At 36.2% G+C, this 20237-nt stretch overlaps 1 protein-coding gene across 3 annotated transcripts; it reads right to left on the minus strand.

Annotated features, from left to right (window-relative positions):
• Positions 1-1377: 1377 nt before the first annotated feature.
• LOC148169779 (uncharacterized) lies at positions 1378-15875 on the minus strand. Of its 3 annotated transcripts, XM_088043151.1 has the most exons (3): positions 10820-11050; positions 10710-10761; positions 1378-3365 (listed from the first exon to the last, which is right to left on the minus strand). In XM_088043151.1, exon 3 carries the CDS (start codon positions 3334-3336, stop codon positions 2449-2451), a length of 888 nt encoding a protein of 295 aa, XP_087899277.1. In that variant the 5' UTR covers positions 3337-3365; positions 10710-10761; positions 10820-11050; the 3' UTR covers positions 1378-2448. The 3 variants fall into 3 exon arrangements, with proteins under 3 accessions (XP_087899277.1, XP_087899276.1, XP_087899275.1); XM_088043150.1 differs by lacking the exons at positions 10710-10761; positions 10820-11050 and adding an exon at positions 15601-15875; XM_088043149.1 differs by lacking the exon at positions 10710-10761 and having other exon boundaries at positions 10820-11051.
• Positions 15876-20237: the final 4362 nt, after the last annotated feature.

Consider the following 20237-nt stretch of genomic DNA (forward strand, 5'->3'; position numbering starts at 1 on the left):
ATTCCTATTCTTTAAATTTTTTTGAAGTGATGCCCGGCAGGTACCTGCAAAAAGTCACATCCCGGGACATGTTCTGAAACTGACGAGTTAAAGAGAAAAGTACAAAAGACAATGGTCTCCCTTGCAAGTGCAGGAGGGTTGACAGTTCATTCCCATGCGCCCTGCGGCTACAGGTTACCGCTAAATTCACAATGTTAATCCGCCATCTGTAAATTTCGGAGGGATAATCAATGTGTTAAACTACTACGAGCCTATACGAACGAACACATGGACAGATTATTGAGGGACCGGAAGTGTGTGATGCTAGACTGGAATAATCGAGTGATTTTTTATTTTGAAAAATAGCAAAAGATCGAACGCTTAAAATTATCATCAACGTCCCCAGAGCTCTCCCGATAACAGGAAGTGTGAAATGCATTCTCAATTTGATAGCCGCAAACCACTTCCTGAGTTTGTTTTCTGTTTTCACAGTTTGAACTGAAACGAAGCAGATGGACGCTATAATTTTTTTTAACAAGGAATTTTATCACCACCGATATTGAAATATTTTTCCGATAATAACCCTTTCAAAAGTAGGGCCTTCGGGCATTGGTCAGTGAATAAACGAAATACAGATTAGTCGAAATGCCCCGATCAGTAGCATCAAAGTGGTGTTACAACAACACAAAATGTAATCTCGTGTCTACATTCTGTTAATTGGAAATTGGCTTCCAATTGATTATTTCAATGGCGTTTCTTCCTAAAAAAGATTCTTTTCATGTAATCCTCGTATTATCTGTAATCATTGTGTCTCTATTTAACAGGTGTTAAAGCTAACGTGTTCATCATTGTCACCTTTATTGTAATCTTCTTCGTCTCCTGATCGCCTCTACGTTCCGCCTTCAGCCCAACTTGATGTATTTACATTAGTTTCCGGTAATACTAAACAGCGACTTAGAGCCACGAACAGCGTACAAGAGCGTCAAGAAATATTAACATACTTCCGAGCAAGTTTACAAGTTGGTAAGAGTATACGGGGGCCTTCACAGAGTCTCACTTTGCAGCTGGCGTATTTCAAAAGGCACAGAATGGTGTGAGTAGAACGTAGCCGAAACCTCATTACGAGTGTTTCTATAACAACCACGACCCTTCGAGATTGCGGCTATGTGAGGAAAAGAGCAAGAAATGTTGGAGGAACGAGACGAACTATCACTGCTATCATTTATTATCCGGAAAATTCATGCATGGAGTGGAAAGCGTCGGAATAGTTCGGATTTTACAAGCGCGCATTATGCATTTATTGTTGTCATTGCATCTTGTTTGGTGAGGAAAGTTGTTATCATTTACGCCTGGGATATTGGTTGCATAACTTATGCATGGGGGGGAAAAATTAAGTGGTAATTTTCCAGGTACTTTATTGCATTACCTGAAATTTTGATAATGCCTAATGTACATACAATACAATAATTCATATCATAATAGCAAGAATATTTTATACAAGAATGGTAAAACTCGGGTAACATTTTTGGTACTTATTAAAATAATATTAGAATTTGTGGTGTTTTTTGATTTCTCCGCAACAAAAACAAACAGTTCCTGTGCCAATACCATTGAAAACAAACCCTCAAAAAGTCGTTGTTCAATAATTACATAACGAAAAATATATATTACATAAATAAGCTTATAAAGAAAAATAGTAATTATAGTAATGTACACATAATTTGATAATATATAAGAACAAAATATGGCAAAACCTATAACACAAACACTAAATTAAATTAAAAAGGTTTTAAACGAGAACAAGTATAAAAAGTCAAAAACGAATTTTTGTAATAACAAAATGGTGAGATGAGACGAGAGTTACGTCGAAAATACGTTTTATTCCGGCTGGTATAAAAAATTCAAAAATCTTATCAAAAATTCTCAAATCGCGTTCCATTTTCTTGTCAAAAATATGTATCTAAATTTACGTTTCGTCACCTGATATGGATATGGCGAATCAGGACAATATCGCTATTAAAGCCACAAAGACACAAAGTTTCAAATGCTGCTACCAGTGCCAGAAAATTAAAGTTTGTGGTACACTTATCCGACAAACTTTTTTCAATGTACAAGCATTTCTACAGATATTTATCACTGTATTATCTAACTCTATAATCTACAGGCTTCCAAAATTGTTCTAACTTGTAACATTTTGCTTTAATAGTAGTATCACAGACAGTCGCTCTCCACAAGAAAAAATTGCCGTGAAAAAAAAGTGTTGGCAATCCAAAGTCGCTACGCCTATCCTGAGAACAAAAAAGTGCAGAGAGCTAAACGCTTGAAAGAAAGGTGAGAGTTACGTAATTTTCTTCAGTAAGCGTCACCGTGAAAATTCGAAAGAACTTCACGGTCTGCTTGAAAAATTAAGTAAATCACAGTATCACATAATCATGTAATTAAATCGTTGCCTAAATACTGTTGCCATTGCTACGTTTCCAGAGATGCGATTAAATTGTGATAAACGTTGTTTTGCAGTTCACTGAACATGGATGCGTGGCCGCAACTGTAAGAATTCGAGTCCTCACTTTGAGTCGTAAACCTAAGTCGGGAGTCACTTGGAATATTATTATTAATGAAGTTATTCACACTAAAATCATTGTTTTTATCACATAGTGATGAAGAGTCACTTTCGAACTGTTCTTCAACTTTGGGTTTCTTAGGAGCCGGCGTATCAACCACGTTTCCGTCGTCATCGTCGTCAATACAAGTCAACATTCTCGGAGTCGGGGGCATGTAGAATTGCTTCAACACGTCTTGAACGTCGCAGTCCTCTAGTTCTTCAAAAGATCTCTTCCTCTTATTGTCAGTCGTTACCGTACTCGCACTGGAGAAATCCGTTTCCAAAGTCAGATTCTCCTCCACTAAACCATTAAACACTTCTAAATTTTTCGCACTAACAATCTCTTCGGCCAGTTTCGTATCAAAGTCGTTTTCCACCACGAAGTCTTGGGGTTCTTCAAATTCCCGTTTTTCATTCCGCATAAATTCGTTTTTGATATTCAGAATATTATCGTTGTCGTAACAACGGGGGTAGTTTAATTGCTGCTTCTGAACCTTCTCATCTCTTGCTTCCTTTTGAAGCCTTTTCATCGTATTGTTGATCAACACGGAGCGGCACAAACTTGACTCGGGATCTTCGATCTTTTTTAATTTATTCAAACTGATCTTCAAAACCTTTCTTCGTTCTTCCTTTTGGCGATATTTCGCTGAGATCATCGATGGGCGATTCTTTGGAGGGCAATAACCAGTGGGGTAGGTACGTGGAGGGCCGAAAATGTCGTCACAGTCGTCATTCACAGCGGGAGGAGATTTCATTGTGGCATCCACAGAGGCGGCTCTCGAAACTGGAAAGAGAAATAGGGGAATTAAGAAACAATCTTTTTTGGGGTTTTTGAGCTGGTTGTTGAACCCCGCAATTAGTGCATCGCGGCCATAAATCCGCAGTAACAATGTTGATAAACGTTTTAATTAACACGAAAATAAAATTTTAATCAATCATGGCTGATTACTGTTTGTGTGAACACAAAAGGTTATCGAGTGCGTAGATAAAATCGTGTGTGAAATGAAAATCGTTACGGCGATGTTTAAGAGCGGAAAAAGCGTTGTAGGTTGTGTTTGCGTCCCCATTTGAGAGGGAGGGAGCGATACAAGAAGGGAACTAAAATCCACTCGCACCACCATAACCCTCTTGATTTATATTTTTTATATTTGTTAATTTAGCGCGTGACTTCCATGCAAAATATAAATTTAAAGATTTTTCTCATTTACTCCGGAAATGTAGTACTGCTACTAATGACGTCACGTCTCGTCCCAGTTTTTACTAATTGCTGGGAAAATTTTTCAAAACGTGTAAACAAGGTTTTTGGTTTTAATTGTATGCATGTTAAATTGAGACTAGATTATATCAGTAATGGTGTAATTGTGTAATTAATTAAGAGCCAACATCGCGGGCACGTACAAAAGAGACGTTCTTTTGCACTTTCTCTCGTGTTTGACTTTCACCCTTGAACAGCCGGATTACAAAATGAGTGAATGGAACTCATAATTGAAGAATTCAACTAGAAACACTGTGCCACATTTTTAAAAAAGTTGGACACGTTACCAAAAAGTCGACGGATAACTGTAAGCCCGTACTAATGACTTCACGCTATTTCCTTGGCATTATCCTCTTTTTCTAACAGTTGCAAGGTCGTTTTGTTAACAGTAACTTTACAGTGTTGATTGCTCATTAAAGAAGCAAAACTGACAATTTTGGCATTGAAAATCTGCCGATATTCTCAAATCACAAAGTAGTATTTAATAATATTCCAATGATGCTGCTTCGCAAACCGTAAAATATAATGAAGGTCGGCTGCAACGCTGCAATATAAAACAGTTAGCTGCTTAGCAGGTAGATTTCATTTTTCCACCTCGGAATTAGAGAATTATGAGCAAGAAAGATCGTGGCTGGCTTCAATAGGCTTGGCTCTATTTTAAAAACTTGTGTCATAAAACGTGAACTTGTGTCCTGTCCACTTAAACTTCAATTAATTTGTAATGAAAATCTGACCATGAAAAACTTGGCGACCAAATAAAGTGCTTGTTTTCAAAGAATATTTCATTTGAATTATTAAAAATCAAAACACATACTTAGCGAAGTTTGATTGTAATTCTTGCAGCAATTGTGTTCAAAATATGAAGATTTGATTGTATTTAAAGTTTGTTTATTGGTCAATAAACGCAAGTATGAAACCGGCGTCTGCTTGCATTTATCGTCTATCTTCGTCACCTATTTCCAAGCTGTGAATCAGCATCCGTCAAAAACATAAGTGGCTAACAAATAATGGTAATGTATGCAGTTATAAATGACTCCGGCCGTGAACTTGCGGTCAGTGTGAAACAAAACTCCGATATGTATCATAAAAATCTTGTTAACATAATTCGTATACGAAATAAAATTGTCACCCGGTGGATTCCCGTAATTTACGGCTGCCGATAATATCACAACCTTTTATTAAAGTAATAAGGGGTAATTCGAACGTTACACGCACCCAACGATCTACAAACCCCATCTACTAGAAACACGATTATTTATTAATAAAGAAATTCGTGGATCGATGTGAATTTGAGAGTCAGGACAGAAGAATCACACATCGAGGTCAACGCTATAACTACTTTCGTTTATTTTTGTTTTTTACCCAAATTTTCGTTAACACTGCGAAACGCGGTTTCCTTGCTGGAATGTTCGGCGCTTTCACTCCGCTATTACCACACACCCAGTTTACTAATAATTATAATTTTCAATAAAATGAAGTTAGTTTTCACGAAACCGGCATTTTTCTTGACCCAAATATAAAAATCTGATCTTTTATTATTTTGTTGTTGACTCCGAAGAACCTTGACGAAACTACTACGCGTCCGTTGTCAAGGTTCACTTTTAGATGTTTCCGAAACTTTGGCACCTGAAGACTTAAGTCGGCTAAACTCGATAAAAATAAGCGGACGCCACTGTCTCAGCCTTGAGAAAGTTCTTAAAAATAACTGTATCAACAAAGACTCTATAAAAACGGTGCACAGCTAAATTAACGGTAATTTTGCCGAATTTGCGCAAAATCTGGCTCTACGTGAAGAGAAATTTCACGGCCCGGTGCTGAACGCTTCTTATGAAATGTTAAATTGTTGTCAATTGGTATGACGTTATTATTATTATTTGATTATTCCTAGGAAAATTTCGAAGTGGTGATAATTAATTGTATTCTCATTACGGAAAAGTTTCTTTATAGTTAAACTCATTAGTAATTTTTGAGGAAAAAATAAAAATCTACTTACGATGCACATCCGCTGGTCCTGTTTAAATTTCAGGTAAATAAACGTGGCGGCAGCGAAGCGAAGTGCGCAAAGAAAATCGGAATTAGAGAGTAATTTTATGAAAGTGGAGCCAGTACCATGTGAATTTCCCCCCTTTTCCGCTCTTTTTACGTTACAAGAAATGTGAAATGAGTCAAGGAATGAGCAAGGTTGTGTTGTTTATCACCTTGACGGCAACCCTCCAAAATGCATCGGACGTGCAATGCGGGTAAAACTGCATAATTCGAAGACACATCATAGACCATAAAACTGAGAAAGTCGCTCATGTGCGATGATGCAGATAAATTGTGAATTACGTCGGGTATCGAGTAAGTAATTTCCGTTTGATCTGATCATTTTTCATGCTTTGTTGTGCAGCAGAGTAAGAGTTTCGAACATACTCGTTACGGATATGGAGTGTCATCATTTTCACGTCCTTGACATGGTAATGACGATTTTGTGCAAGAAAGGAAAGTCAGTCGTGCCACCCGCATGGCAATTAAAAATCTTACTGAGCTACCAACTTATATAACCATGTGTAGAACATCATCCGCGGTGCCCGAAATAGCTGAGAAATGTGAAGAATGCGCCGGACGAAGATTTTTACTTGCTTCGTTACAAGTGGGTTAATTATTATCAGCGAACAATGCTCGTTGATAATTAAACGTTTGCAGCACGTGACCGGAACTCAAGGCTGAATTTACATTCATTTTCACGCATCTCAGGGGGGCTACGTCCATCTGGAACTTTATCACTAAATCACTAAACGGAGATAGATTACCATCTGTTTACTTGGGAAAAGTTAGAAATATGTTGACAATCAAAAATATATCGTGACTTGAGGGTACAACACGCGATCCTGCTGCAGTAGTCTTTCGGGAGGTTATCACGAAAATTTAATTCACTGAAGCCAATTTTCGTAATTTACACTAAACGAAACCAATTGGCACAAAGCAGAGTGGAAAAATCGCCCGCTCAATGTTTCATTATTAGCACAATAATCCGTGAAAAATTGACAACACTGCCGGAATTTATGGCTTCAGTGGGGCAATTTTAACTGTTATTAAAACAAAACCTGAGCTACAATAATATTTTAGCTACCGTGCAAAAACAACTTAAATTCCAAACTTGTGTTTGTTTATCCAACTCACGCTGTTTATTAGCTAAATTTTCCACAACCTCTGTTGTTACACTTTAACACAACAATAGGTAAGTTCAGCTCAAAAATCTCGGATTCAACCTCAACTTGAAGATAGAAAGTAATTTTATCACTGAGTAATTATAAAACCATCACAAATCGCTTACATGATAAGAAATGTTACAGCACTAAATCTAATGCTAATGGTACACAATTTAATTTAATACAGACCTTGATTATATTTAGCACCCATTAATATGCATAACAAAAGAATAATTTATGAATACGCTAAAACTATAATTTCACCAATTGCAATGACACTTTGCTGGCGATTAATTGGTGCAAAAACGAAAAATTTCACCACGCAAATAGAACTCGCCAAACAATTTAATAAACTTCAAATATACACGGTTATGTAAGTAAATAAAAATTAATTAAACCAATTATAAATATTTTTATGCTCGTTACACGATTCATTTTATTAAGTGAAACCAATTAAAAGCACAAATATGTACCGAGCGTTGCAATAATTTAAGCATCTTATTACAACCGACAAATGTTCAAATATCCGCACTTTCACCCCCAAAAATCCAATTATTGATTCCGATTGAGGGGATACCACGTAAAATTCATTTTAACCGCCCGGAAAAAACGAGTTTATTTCAAACAAACGGATTACATAACAATTTTGCATTGAATGCTGGAAAAAAATGGTGAGTGGAAAAAGTCAAATTCTCTATCTTTACACAGATCATTGCCACATCAGTGAAAGTTAACTATTAACACTTGAAGCTTCTTTGTCTTCAATTGGAAGCTATAACGTGTTAACTAATTACTGGAAAAGTTACCCTGACCTTCCGCAAACGCCTCTCAAGGTAAGCTGAATGGTTGCGATTAGACATTTCGTCCTTCAACGAGTGTTTTGGAGATTTCTATTTCTTGTTTGGTGGCTAGAGGTTCCTTTCACCGCGTCACAAAGACAGAGTTTTTCAAGCAAATCTTGCGTTCCATCGTTTAAAAATACGCGGATCGATAGCTATTAATTTTTCAAGTAATTTAAATTAAACCGAGCGTACTATTTATGCAAGACACGTAGCCAAAATTCCAACTGGTGATGTGGCTTCTTGTATGACATGTGCTTGTGATTGAGTTCGATAAGTGATAATTACGACATGACTTTTTTGTTGTTTTTTTAACAGGTGATTGCTGCCAAACCGGCAGATATTAACAAACTTCCTGCAAAAATGCAAAACGTCATTGGCGACCGGACGGCGATCCGCCATTCGACTTTATTATACGTCAGAGCGACTCACTTTGTAAGTTGTGACGTTTAGAATGTGGGTTAGTGGAACGCAACGTTAAGCAATTTTATTAGATAGAATTCATGAAAGAAAGAGAATGTGCGTTTTTGGAACAGGCTTCGATTTGAAGGCAAAATTGCTCCTTTTTTCCACTTTACAATTACCGAATTACAGATAAAGCTTCTTGCGACATTCGCGAGTTTCGTTTTAATTTTAGCCACGCGTTCTGGTTTTCTTATTTGTAAGCCTTAATTGCCAAATTCTTTAAATTCATGTTTTTCGCACAGTGCCCATCAAATTTTTTGTCGGAATAATTTTCTATTAAAAAGTCGCAGACATACTTAGAGTTTCTTTGAACCCTGGAATGATAACGCGAGCAAGAATTCCGTTTCATGCCAATTCTAGTACTTTCAACCAAAAAAGTCCGCAGTTTCGAGCAGTCCAAAAATACAAATTAGTGATTGTTACAAAAACATGTTGATTCAGAAGAAGCAGAAGCCAAAACTTTTGTTTTTTAAATAGTTGAACGTGTGAATAGTTGGTGGGCGGAGTAAGAGCCAAAAGCGACAAATCCCACGTGCGTGGTGAAATTCAGTTAATTACTTAATAAGTTATAATTAGTAAAATTGATAGTTGTAATTGCGGTACCTGGCACAGTAGCACCAATGTAACCGGAAGCGAAACTTTTGATATAGTACCACATCACGTTCCTCGGACAGTTATATCAATTTTGATAAATGACAAATATCGTCTAATTAGTTAAGTTATTACCGGGAACTGTAATTCTCGCAGTAGAATTTAGACGGACCGTCAAGCGTGAAGCTTGAAATTGTGTAATAAATTTTATATTTATATATATAGCCGTATATAGCAGAGTGCGAATTATCAAGTTAATCTTGTTTCTCCGAACATAATTAATTTTTAAGGGCTAACTCGACGCAAGCGATCCCTTTTCCCGTTAAATAATTCCAGGAACTCTCCGTAAAAAGTCGAAGGTTGATAAAATCGTAGGATGCGTAATGTGAAAAGCGCGCCGATCCTCTTGTCCTAAGAATGTCGGCGGTAAAAAGTGAATGATCACAAACGGTTATTTCGAAGCCCGTTCGTTCTACCGTCAAGTTTGCGACCCCGTTAATAAGACCGTAAAGTGGGCCGCTTCTTAAACGCATGCGCTGTAAGTGAAAGTCCGAGATTAGCTAATGCTTATATAAACATACCTATAGCTATACGCCCACGCGCTACTTAAAGACTGCGACATTATTAGTGCATGTGAGAGATGAGACTCGGACAAGGTGACGACCTAGAGATTGAGAACTGTTGCACTTTAAAGGCGTTGTCTTCAGACGACGATGCAGTACAAGGACGACGGGCGCCGAGACGCTCTCGTCAAAATAAAACACCATCCCTCAAATATATGGCGCTACGTCTTTGTGTTCGAGACGTGATGAGGGTTTTCTACGGCGGTCAATAGAGGATACTCGACAGATTTTACTATTTAAGACGGAGATAGAACGACTACGCGAATGGAATTTCTTACACTCAATATCAGAAATACACTACAAATTTAGATTCCTACTATACTCTCAAAGAAATGCCAACTTCCAGGATACTTACATAACTCTACAATGTAATATTTCCTTTATTTATATAATTTAGTTACATATCTTTCGCGGCCTTGCGGTTAATCACCAATAAAGAAAGAAATGTTTGTTTAAAACGCATGCAAACAGTATGTCGGGACACCTGTAGGTCTCATACCCATTTCATTTCGTGAGTATAGACCCTACAATAATACTTATACACATATTCTTCGATTTCCCCCATGATAGACCTGACCCCAACCCCTAAGGCAAACCGGCCAAAATCACATTGTTTGATCTCATTCAACGTGCTTGAAATTTGATTTCACTGTAAAGTTGCAGTGCACTGTCAATTTTATTTTTGGCTAATCCCGTTCTGATAAATCTAACAAAACATTGATAAAGATAAATGACTTCAAAATTCCTTCCTATACAAAGTCTTTTTTCGTGTTGGTTGTACTGATTTTGACAATGCGTCAATCAAGGCTACCAACTCATTTCGAATTGCAGCGCCTGTTTGACATTGCAGCTGTTTTTCACAATGAGATATCAATCGGGAATTTCCATACACTTTATCTAAAGCCCTGAACTATTTGTATAATTTCCTTGGTTATCTTGAAGATCTCAAAATCAACTTTACAAATCGGAATATAAAACTCGCGATAGTTCCAACCTGTTAAAAGTAGTTAACATTTCCATTCAAATTATTCCGTCAAAAGCCATTTACGTTATAATGCGATAAACTGATAAGATCCGTTGTTTTCGATGGAACAAAGAACGTGAAAATTGTTAACAAATAAAACTATCACCGCGCTTGTAACTACTATTAATTATGAAAATTACCTTGAAGTTATAAATTAGCATTGAACGAACTAATCACGTCATTCGGCCTTACCTGGAAAAAACAACCATGTCAGAAAATCAAAATAATTTAAACCCTCATGGAGCACTACCTGCGTGCATATTTTCGTAGCCAACAAATCACAATGAAAAGCAGTTGGAAATATTTGTGTACGGTAGCAAAATACACAGTGAACTGACCGTCCTCTTGTCACGTTATCTTATCTCGCGATAAAGACCGTGACGTGACATTAACTAAAGTTTCTCTCGTTGAAAGTCGTTAACCCGAAACTATACACAGGATTCCTTATCTAATAATCACAATAGTTTAAAAATGCTCGTGATACGAGTATCGATCCGACGAAGACACTTCTTTCGTCAAATTTCCATATTCTTTCACTGACAATAAATCTGGACAAACGAATGTCCAGTCTTGACTCTAGATGCACCACGATAACACTACGTGACTCATAAAGGTGCATTGTGAACGCATACAAAGAATATAACATTGTACTGAATCATAGCAAGTTCTAAACATGAATTTTAAAGATAGGACTAGGGAAAAACCACATGTTTGAAATTTTCCCGTTTCCTCGGTACTCAACGTGGAAAAATGACGAAACTGTCGGCTTAAAAGAACTGTTTCTCGGTGTCAATTACCTTCACGAGTGCTTCAAAGAGACTAAAATTCTGAGGTTTCGGTAGTAAAACTGTTATTAACAGGATAATGACTTCAGTAGTAGAAAAATTGAATTCTTTGACTCTCCTGTAGAATACTAGTTTTACCACAGACGGAAATGTGTATTCAATTTAATAAAATTTATTCAAGTAGATAAAGACACGATTGATACCAGTCTACGTCAAGTTTATAGTACTGCTTCAGTCATTTATGGTGAAATAATGACAACACTGATAAGCTGATAACATCCATTGTTAACAAAATAATCGACAAAGTTTCAATTCCTAGTTTTGCGTGTCGCCCGAACTGAAGATTTCAAAACTCATTTCTAGCAACAGGAGCGGAATTATTCAACATTCTTGGGGTGCAACAAATCACAAAATGCATCTTGCGACCTTCACGGCTTTCAAAGAGCTCGAAACACAAAGTTTCCTGAAAAATGCAGGTAGTCCTACTGTAAATTTCTCTGTCAAGCTCGACAATATTGACCACGTCTTGGTTTCATTGTTATCACCTGCGCGAACATGATAAGGACGTCTCCAAGCTGACTGATATGACAATTTTAAATTTAATCTGGTGAAGTCTATCGAGCGTTTGTTTCCGGCTGGCTATCGAGCGGATGTTCCAAATTGTTCATTAAAACTCCGATAAAGACCTCAAACTATAAATACAACACCATGAAAAAAAGTGTGGAATTAATTCAAAGAGGCTATTTGGACAACAGCCAAAGCTGCAACAACAACGATAATTTCAGTTTTTTTTCTTGGGGGAGAAGATGAAATTGAGATCAATAAATATGTATATTGCTGCGACTGATCACACCCTCTTGTGAAAGCTTCGGATTCCCCCTTGGAGTTCATGTGACGTTCCCCTCTTCGATACGTGTTTACGTATGACAAAGTTGCGTTTCTGCTTTTAAAGACGCTCTTGAGATAAGGAGTGGATAATGCGGAAAATGAAACAAAAAGGGGTGTTTCGACTTCTAATCGTTTCTTTAAACAAATTTCGATGGAATTTGTGGGCTCGTTTCCTCCGACTATAACATTCCATTATTACCAACCGTTGGGTAAATAAATAAAGATGTCTGAGTGATAAACTAAACAAAGAACCCTACTTCGGATTTGTGTAATTGATCATCAGAAAGAAAATTGATTTTACGCATCACTAGAATTGAATCTTCATTGTGTTGTTTCCTTATTAATTTGGAGAATTGTCCATAAATATTCAAATCAAGCACCAAAGAAAGCTACTGTTAGATTTTGAATATGCAAAGTGACCTCGTCGTTAGTTGTAGGCCACTCGTTTGAAAACTTTCTATTCGTAATAGTCCCCAAAATCAGAATTAATTAAATGTTACAGAAACTGTCGATGTTTATGGCTTCCTCGTATTATCTTTACAATGATAAGAGCTGTTTCCCCGATTTGTATGTATTAATACATTACAAGCGGCGCGCCGGGTAACGACCTTTTTCGTGAATTCCCCGATTACAATAAATTTTAGACTTGTCTCTATTAAACTAAACATAGGAAGACAGAAAAATCTTCAATCACCGAAACTTTCTGAATTTTAAAGAGGCGAAAACCCACTAATTTGTTCTGCATGAAAGTTGAACTTCTGCTTGACATTATTGCTTTGGAAGAGTGCCAACTTGACGAAATTAAACAATAGCTAACATACACATTACTCAGACACGCCATTCTTATTGACTGAATTACACTGTTTACAAATAATGTTTAAACAAATAAGCGTTGCAAATTTGTCGACAATCTGTCGAGCTATAATTGCAAACAGGGACAACCAAATTTTCTTTATCTCCCCTATTCTCCCCTATACACACAGGTGTGCAGAGCGTGTGAACTTTTCTTTCAGGTGACCCCCTCAGTGTTAAACCCTCTCTATTTATGCAAAAATACAAATCGAGCGCAAGAAGCGATGGTGCTCTTGTGACCGTCCAGAATAAAATGATTGATGGGCGACGTATGGCAGTTTGATATTGTTTTTATTTAAATTTCATGCGATTGCTGTCTAAATTTAAGAAACTTTAGCTTGATAAGTCACGCTAACTAATTCCAATTCGCAAATCACCGTTAGGTTATTCTGTCATTCAGAAATTTTCATTATGTGATGACTCCACAAAAATTACACTAGATAAGAGAGATAATTTTATTTTCCGAAGCATATTTTGCATTTTAAATTCATCATCCCACCTGTCCACGTTTGGTTTAATACCACCAAATTAAAATTAGGAATTAATTATTGTTTTACACGCTTGCTTTAATTCCAATTACTGCTGCGTTCTATTTGCACAACGCTTTTCAGTTATTTTTCAAATGTCTGTCACTAGTTTTCCATAAGACATTTCCATTCAAATCAAACAGAATGAGTTTCCAATAAATACAGAAAACGTTATCACTGATTAATTAAGTTCCAGCAGGTTTTCTGTACGAAATGTATTTCCGATTTAACTCTGCGCGAAATTATAGGTACTTAATTATTATGTGCAGCTTTCCATTAAGTTATTCATAGCCACTTTACTCGCATTTTATTGAAAATATTGGTGAAACGATGCATCTCTTGACATTATGCGGAAACTTTATAAATGCTGCAACTTTTTGCGACCCACTGTTTATAGCACGCTAATAAACAAAATGTCAGTAATCAAAATATTTAGTATTATTTTTCTATAAATATATTTGTAGTATAATCTTGCAACGACGTCGTTCGTTACGCAACGAAAATTGTTATATAGAAATTTGGTTGTAATTTATAGCTTCCTCTTTTCTTCATGTCAATTTATTCGCATACGAGATGGTTTATAAAAATTGGACAATTGTACAATAAAAATGTTGGTAGACTTTGCTGACATCTCAAAATGTCTCCTTGACAGTTTGGGATTAAATATGGTAAAAATGTCAGAATTGACAGTCAATGTTGCCAACGTGAAAAAAATGCTACGTTTACAAACTTTCGAATATTATTTTCACAATTTTTCGGAGTATGTTCGTTTGCTCATATATGTCCTAAAAAGAAGCTTTTACTTTACTGAACCATGAGTGAAACCAAGAAATAATTCCTATAATAAAATTAAAATGTTTTAAATATACCAAAATTTGGCGAGTTTCCTTTCACTTTTATTTTTTTTTTTTAATTCCTGGCAGTTCATGCATTTTGCAATTTTTTTGTAGAAATAAATCTGCAAAACGTTTATTGGTTACCAAGATGTAAAAAAGCTTGAGAAGTTTAAACTCGTTATAGTGGGAGTATGCTGTAGTCAAAGAAAATGTTGGTCTGTTTGGAGGCAAATTATAACTTGATATGACAGAAGAGATTAATCAAGCACTTGTTGTGTTGTTGAGACAGATTTAGCAACCGCCCCCGAAATGTTTGATTTATTAAGTTTTTGCTTGTAAATGAAGAGCGAAAATAGTGAGGATGTAATAATTGTTTAGGTTTCTTCGTTCCCGACCGGAATTTGCCCAAATTAATCCTTAGGAGTGGGAAATCGCTTATGTGAGTGAATTATAAAGGTCTATATAGGCTCAATTTACATTTACCCCTTGTCACCCACAAATACAGTTTGGGCGATTCGAATCCATTATCGGTTGACAGAAAAAGTCCTTCCGAAATAACAAGTTGGGTGAAAGTAAACAAATCCCGATAAATTCCTTTGTGATTTTTTATCAGTTAAACGAGGAATTAAAAGTTAAGTCAAGGTGAACGATTTAAGTACGAAAATACAGTTATAGGATTCCGCTTTGCGTCGATGAATCGTATTCTAATTAGTGTTTATAAAATCCCCAGAATGACGCAAGACGGGGCATTTTCCGTGGAAAACTCGTTCCGATAAAAGTTAATATTTTCAGAGTCTCGAGAGGCATTAAAGAAATCAGTTTTCGAATAGAATGTAAACGACCTTGTTATCTGTAATCGACATATCGAATCGCGTTTCACACACACATACACAAAGAAATACATATTTGCTTACGCAACAAAAGTGAACAGAATAAAGACAAGAAATGTTGGGCTACTTAAAGATGGATTATGAGGTCACTTTGTATCCGTTTTGTTTGTTTAAAGAGCGAAAACGACTACGGTTACATTTATAATACGGAATTTTGAACGTAATCGTGCGAAAAAAATGTGAAAGCGAAGTGCGCGCTTGCAATTTCTCGAAAAGTGGACGAAGAAGAATGTAAAAATGATGAAAGTGTTACCTTGATTGGACGTGACCAAGTCAGTATGATAATCCAGGTTAAGGGTCACGAAAGTTCGATCAATTAAATAATCACTAATTAAGGGTATTAATCACAACCACATCGGGCACTGTCACTCAAAAATAAAAAAATAAAAAAAACAATTTTTTTATACCACTACATTAAAAATGTCAAGGTGTTCACGGATTTCTAAAGAGGTTGACACATAAAAAGTTGGACGCACTATACCTATCACGAAATTACGATATCCCACCGTCAAGAACTTGGATAGTACTGCCTTGCGCGCACCATTCCAATAGCTTTCGAGCTTCGAGGGAGTATAGTTTAGATACCGACTTAATATTCAATATCCGATCTCCCATGTATAAAAGTTTGTTGTTATCGAAACTACTTTCCGAAACAACGACGTGTGGTGGAAGACAAGTTTGAGCACTAATTTCGGGGCACGTGGACGTAACTGAAGGCTCTTTCAGATGCGCGAATCAATCTTTTATTCCTTTTCAACAGTATTAAGTGGAAAACTCAACGTTTGAGACAGATTTTTAGACAGATTATTATGTTTTATGTGCGGAGTGAATTTTTTCACGTTATAAACAACCCCCGACGAAATTCATCGATCGGGACGACTATGGATTCTTAATTGATGCCTCGGATGGTTTGTTGCAGGGCATGATTGCGTCACAAAGCCGTAAAAGAGATGTGTACACGTCTAATTAACTCTTAGTTGAGTTTTTATTGATGCTATGTTTGTACTTTTCATTCATATCAGCGGAACAAATCGTTACGAGCTTCGAAAACAATCACACCTCTAATACAATATGCAATACTACTATGAACTATAATATACAGATGTTTGCTACACGAACATAACTTCCTTATTTCCAATACCAACCTGAGTTAATATTACAGTTCCACATATTACATTACCAATTTCAACATTTTCACTACAACAACCTCTTGAAAAATTCACAGTCTTTGTTTATGTTTGAAAACCATTATATCTAAAAACAAACATTATGTTGAATTAGAAGTACAAGCACTTGAAGTGAAGTGTATTTTCTCTATCCTGCTTTCTTCACTTTTTCACTTTGAACGAACATCACAATGGAATCTTTCACTCAAATGATCATAAACTTAAAATCAGCCATAAAAGACTAAAAGTTGTATTGAATATTCTACAGAATTGAATTGAATTTAGCTTTGTTCCATCTCTGCTCATTCAAATATTATCTGAATTCACGTTGGCCAAAAACCGAAGCTAAAAACTGTACGTGTATGAATTGCCCCTGAAGATGTCGGCGACCTTTTGATTTTTTTCACAGCCCTGCTAGCATTAATTGGACTCTTGAAGAAACCCGAGCAATAAAAAATATCTCTGTAAAATCTTGAAACATCTGGTGACTGTGTTAACGTTCAAACGAGTACGTGTCTGTGACACAAGTTTTTCTCAAGTTTTGGGTTACACGTAATGTACATGTATCTAAGTTGAATTTAGTGGATTTACCAAGTTTTTCCCATTATTCGGTTTTGGAATTTCCGTCGGATATTTCTATTATATTGGTTGGATGAAAAGCGTGTAATATATTCGTCCAAGTTGCACACAATATACATTCCTATCATTCATTAGCCCAACTCCGATCATCTTTATGCAAAATACGTGTCAATCAATAAATCCACAACAGAGTATCAATGCATCAAACTATAAATGAGATTTCTCGTCAAATAACCACGAAATTGAATAAAAACCAATTTCGAAATGGTCGGTTCCTGCTAGTAAATTTTCGAGCGAACAATGGTCCCTGAAGAGCATGACCCGCCCCTGGCAAAGTGTTAATTTTAAATGACACCAACTAACAGGGTAGATCGTAAGCATCTAATTATAAACGAAATTACCAATAATCAATTTTAACTTTAGCGTAAAACGGGGGCCAAGTTATCGTGAACGATCTTCTGCATTCATATAACGGCGAGGTGAGTTCCAAGTTTACTGCACGAAAGCCATCCTTGTCGGCCCAACAACAGCATACGCCACTGTCTTTGTTCAAAGTAATATCTGGCGTAGTTTCGGTCCTCTCTCTTTATACCATTCGACCAAAAGCGTTGTTTCTTTCTAACAATTACTGAGAATGTGTTCTCTAAGGCCAGCTCTATAAGTGTTGTTATTGCTTGTATCTTTTATCTCTGTAGGCCGATAATTTGTAATGTCAGATCTGTTGTTAGGTGGCTCGTTTTTAGTTTATCGGTGGATTCTTGAATCACAAGATAAATAGAATTGTTCATAATAAAAGCAGTCGTGGATTTTTAATCCAACCTCCGATAATTAAGAAAAGAAAACGGATTGTGAAATTTATACAATTAAAGCTTGTTTGCGGTTTATTAATTTAATAACGTACCTTGTCCTCTAATTGCTTCAAAACGTCGTCATTAAAAAATTTCATCAACACGCCAGCACCCTTTTGTCATCAACAATACCAAAAATTATCACACTCTTAATAATTGAAAAACGAAATATTATTCAAATTGGAAAGAAACGAACTTTATTTTGAGAACTGACGAAAAAGAAGAGTTTTGGCGTCACGCTTTTGTTGGTCAAACGAATTAGCTGTACTAAACTGTATTTTAATACATTCCTGTAGTTTAATGCTGTTTCCAGACAGACATAAATTACATACTTCTTTTAATCGTACCCTCTTTCGATGTTTGATGTTTGTTACTTTAACGCATTGGTTTATTTTTGCTGATCCAACAGGAAATATGGCAAACAAAGGGCTAATTTTAGGGGCTATGTACACAAAAAGGAGGCCGTTTAAATAACTAACCCAGTAGTTAATATCTTTAGTCTTTCAGCCAACATTATTCGAAATTAAATTTCAGGTAATGGGATTTTTACAGGTTTTAACATCAATTTTATCAACACTTTTCACGAGGTTTTCTTAAATTAAAACTGTAACTCCACCAGTGAGGACATGAAGAACACACAGGAGACGTTTATGTGATTCTCCTTTTTTAATAAACACGAGAATGCTCGTGCACTTAAAACGTCTTTGATATGAAACCTAAATTGAAATAAACATAAACAGGATTTTATATCTGTAAATAGCATCACATCTTATTGATTAGAAAATTGTTGTGAAAATAACGACAAAGTTTTAGTGAAGTGAAGCGTCATTTTGTACCTGCAAGAATTGTTAGGACCAGAGTCAACAAATTAAATTGTTTTTAAACGAGCTTTTGAAAACCTTGAAATGAAAGTCATTTTACTAAGATAGATGTAATGCAGTAACCAGTAATGAGTCAAGTGCCGCTCGGATTGTCTTCAAAGAAGCTATTTTGGTGGTTATAAATTTTGAGTGTTTGTTCAGAACATGCAAGAATAAATAATAGATAAGACCAAAACATCATTAGAAAGGATAAACGACAATTGAACTTAGAAAACAGTGTCCAAGTTCCCCGATACTTTAAAAAGTTTGTCCCTTTTTATCTTAACGAAGAGTGGATGATAATTTGTACCCAAATGATTGATGAACCTGTTTAAAGTGCTCAATTTCATTATGCGCCAGCGGTTGTTAAAAACTGAAACACCTCTTTGTTATAAAAATTCCAAGCGATTAAGTTGTTTGAAAACGATCCGAGTAACAAGTCGTAGGAATAATTGAAAGAGTAATAAGGGTGACAGGCAGCAAATGATGTTTGCTGGCACTCTGAAAACGGCAAGGCAACAAATGAAATACCTAATAAAAGCAGAAAGAAAGGAAACTCCGAAAATCCTTCCAACTGCTATCCATAACCGGCGTGCAAGTAACAGATATTTTAATCTAATAAATGTATATGCATTAGTGTTCAATAACAGTCATTTGGTACGGCGGCGGCAGGAGCCAGTTTGCGTCTTTTTCCAGCATCAGTTTATCATCTCTTCCATCTTTTTCCATCTTATTTATCCCAATGAGAGGGGCTGGTATCGATTGCTTTTTCTCTCTTTCCGACAAGTGGAACTAAAACGCAACCGTCTCGCTTATCGGCATCCCGCTGGCCAAATATTTTTTCTTTCAAAACAAAACTGTTATCTAAGAAAAGGATGACTGTTTTATATTTATTTTACGGCAGCTTATCTGATGTTACTCTGCCGCTACGAATATTACATCATTTACGTCATAATTTTACGTCGTTGCAATAACAACACATGCTACCGACTGTTTCTATGAACTGTAAAAAAATCGCAGGGACTACATCTTTGTTAGCTATACAAAATTTACCAGACGGCTGCTTTCTAGTTTTCCATCAGAAAAAAAGACAGACGGATACATAAAGTTGAGTTCAAAAGGATCGTTCCCGAGGTACGAAAACATCATAATCCAGAGAATTTGAGGAAGAGCTTCAACGTGAGTTATAAAAACTGACAGCAGCTCTGCGGTAATGCATGTTTTAACAGTTTGCAATGAAATATGAACTACCAGTTGCCAGTGATTAATTGATTATGTAATTTAAGTGCAAATTGTGAGTTAGTTGCTTACGAAGCCGCTAGAGATCAGCTCGCACAATTACTTGGAAAATTAATCCACAACCAAACAGCGACTGTTAATTAACGTGAATAAAAATATTAGTTTAATGAAATTAGTGAGAAAAGCTTGAAAGATTAA

The sequence above is a fragment of the Gnatocerus cornutus genome, chromosome 8, assembly GCF_029298725.1.
Source record: "Gnatocerus cornutus isolate USDA-ARS CGAHR chromosome 8, icGnaCorn1.1, whole genome shotgun sequence".
NCBI lineage: Eukaryota > Metazoa > Arthropoda > Insecta > Coleoptera > Tenebrionidae > Gnatocerus > Gnatocerus cornutus.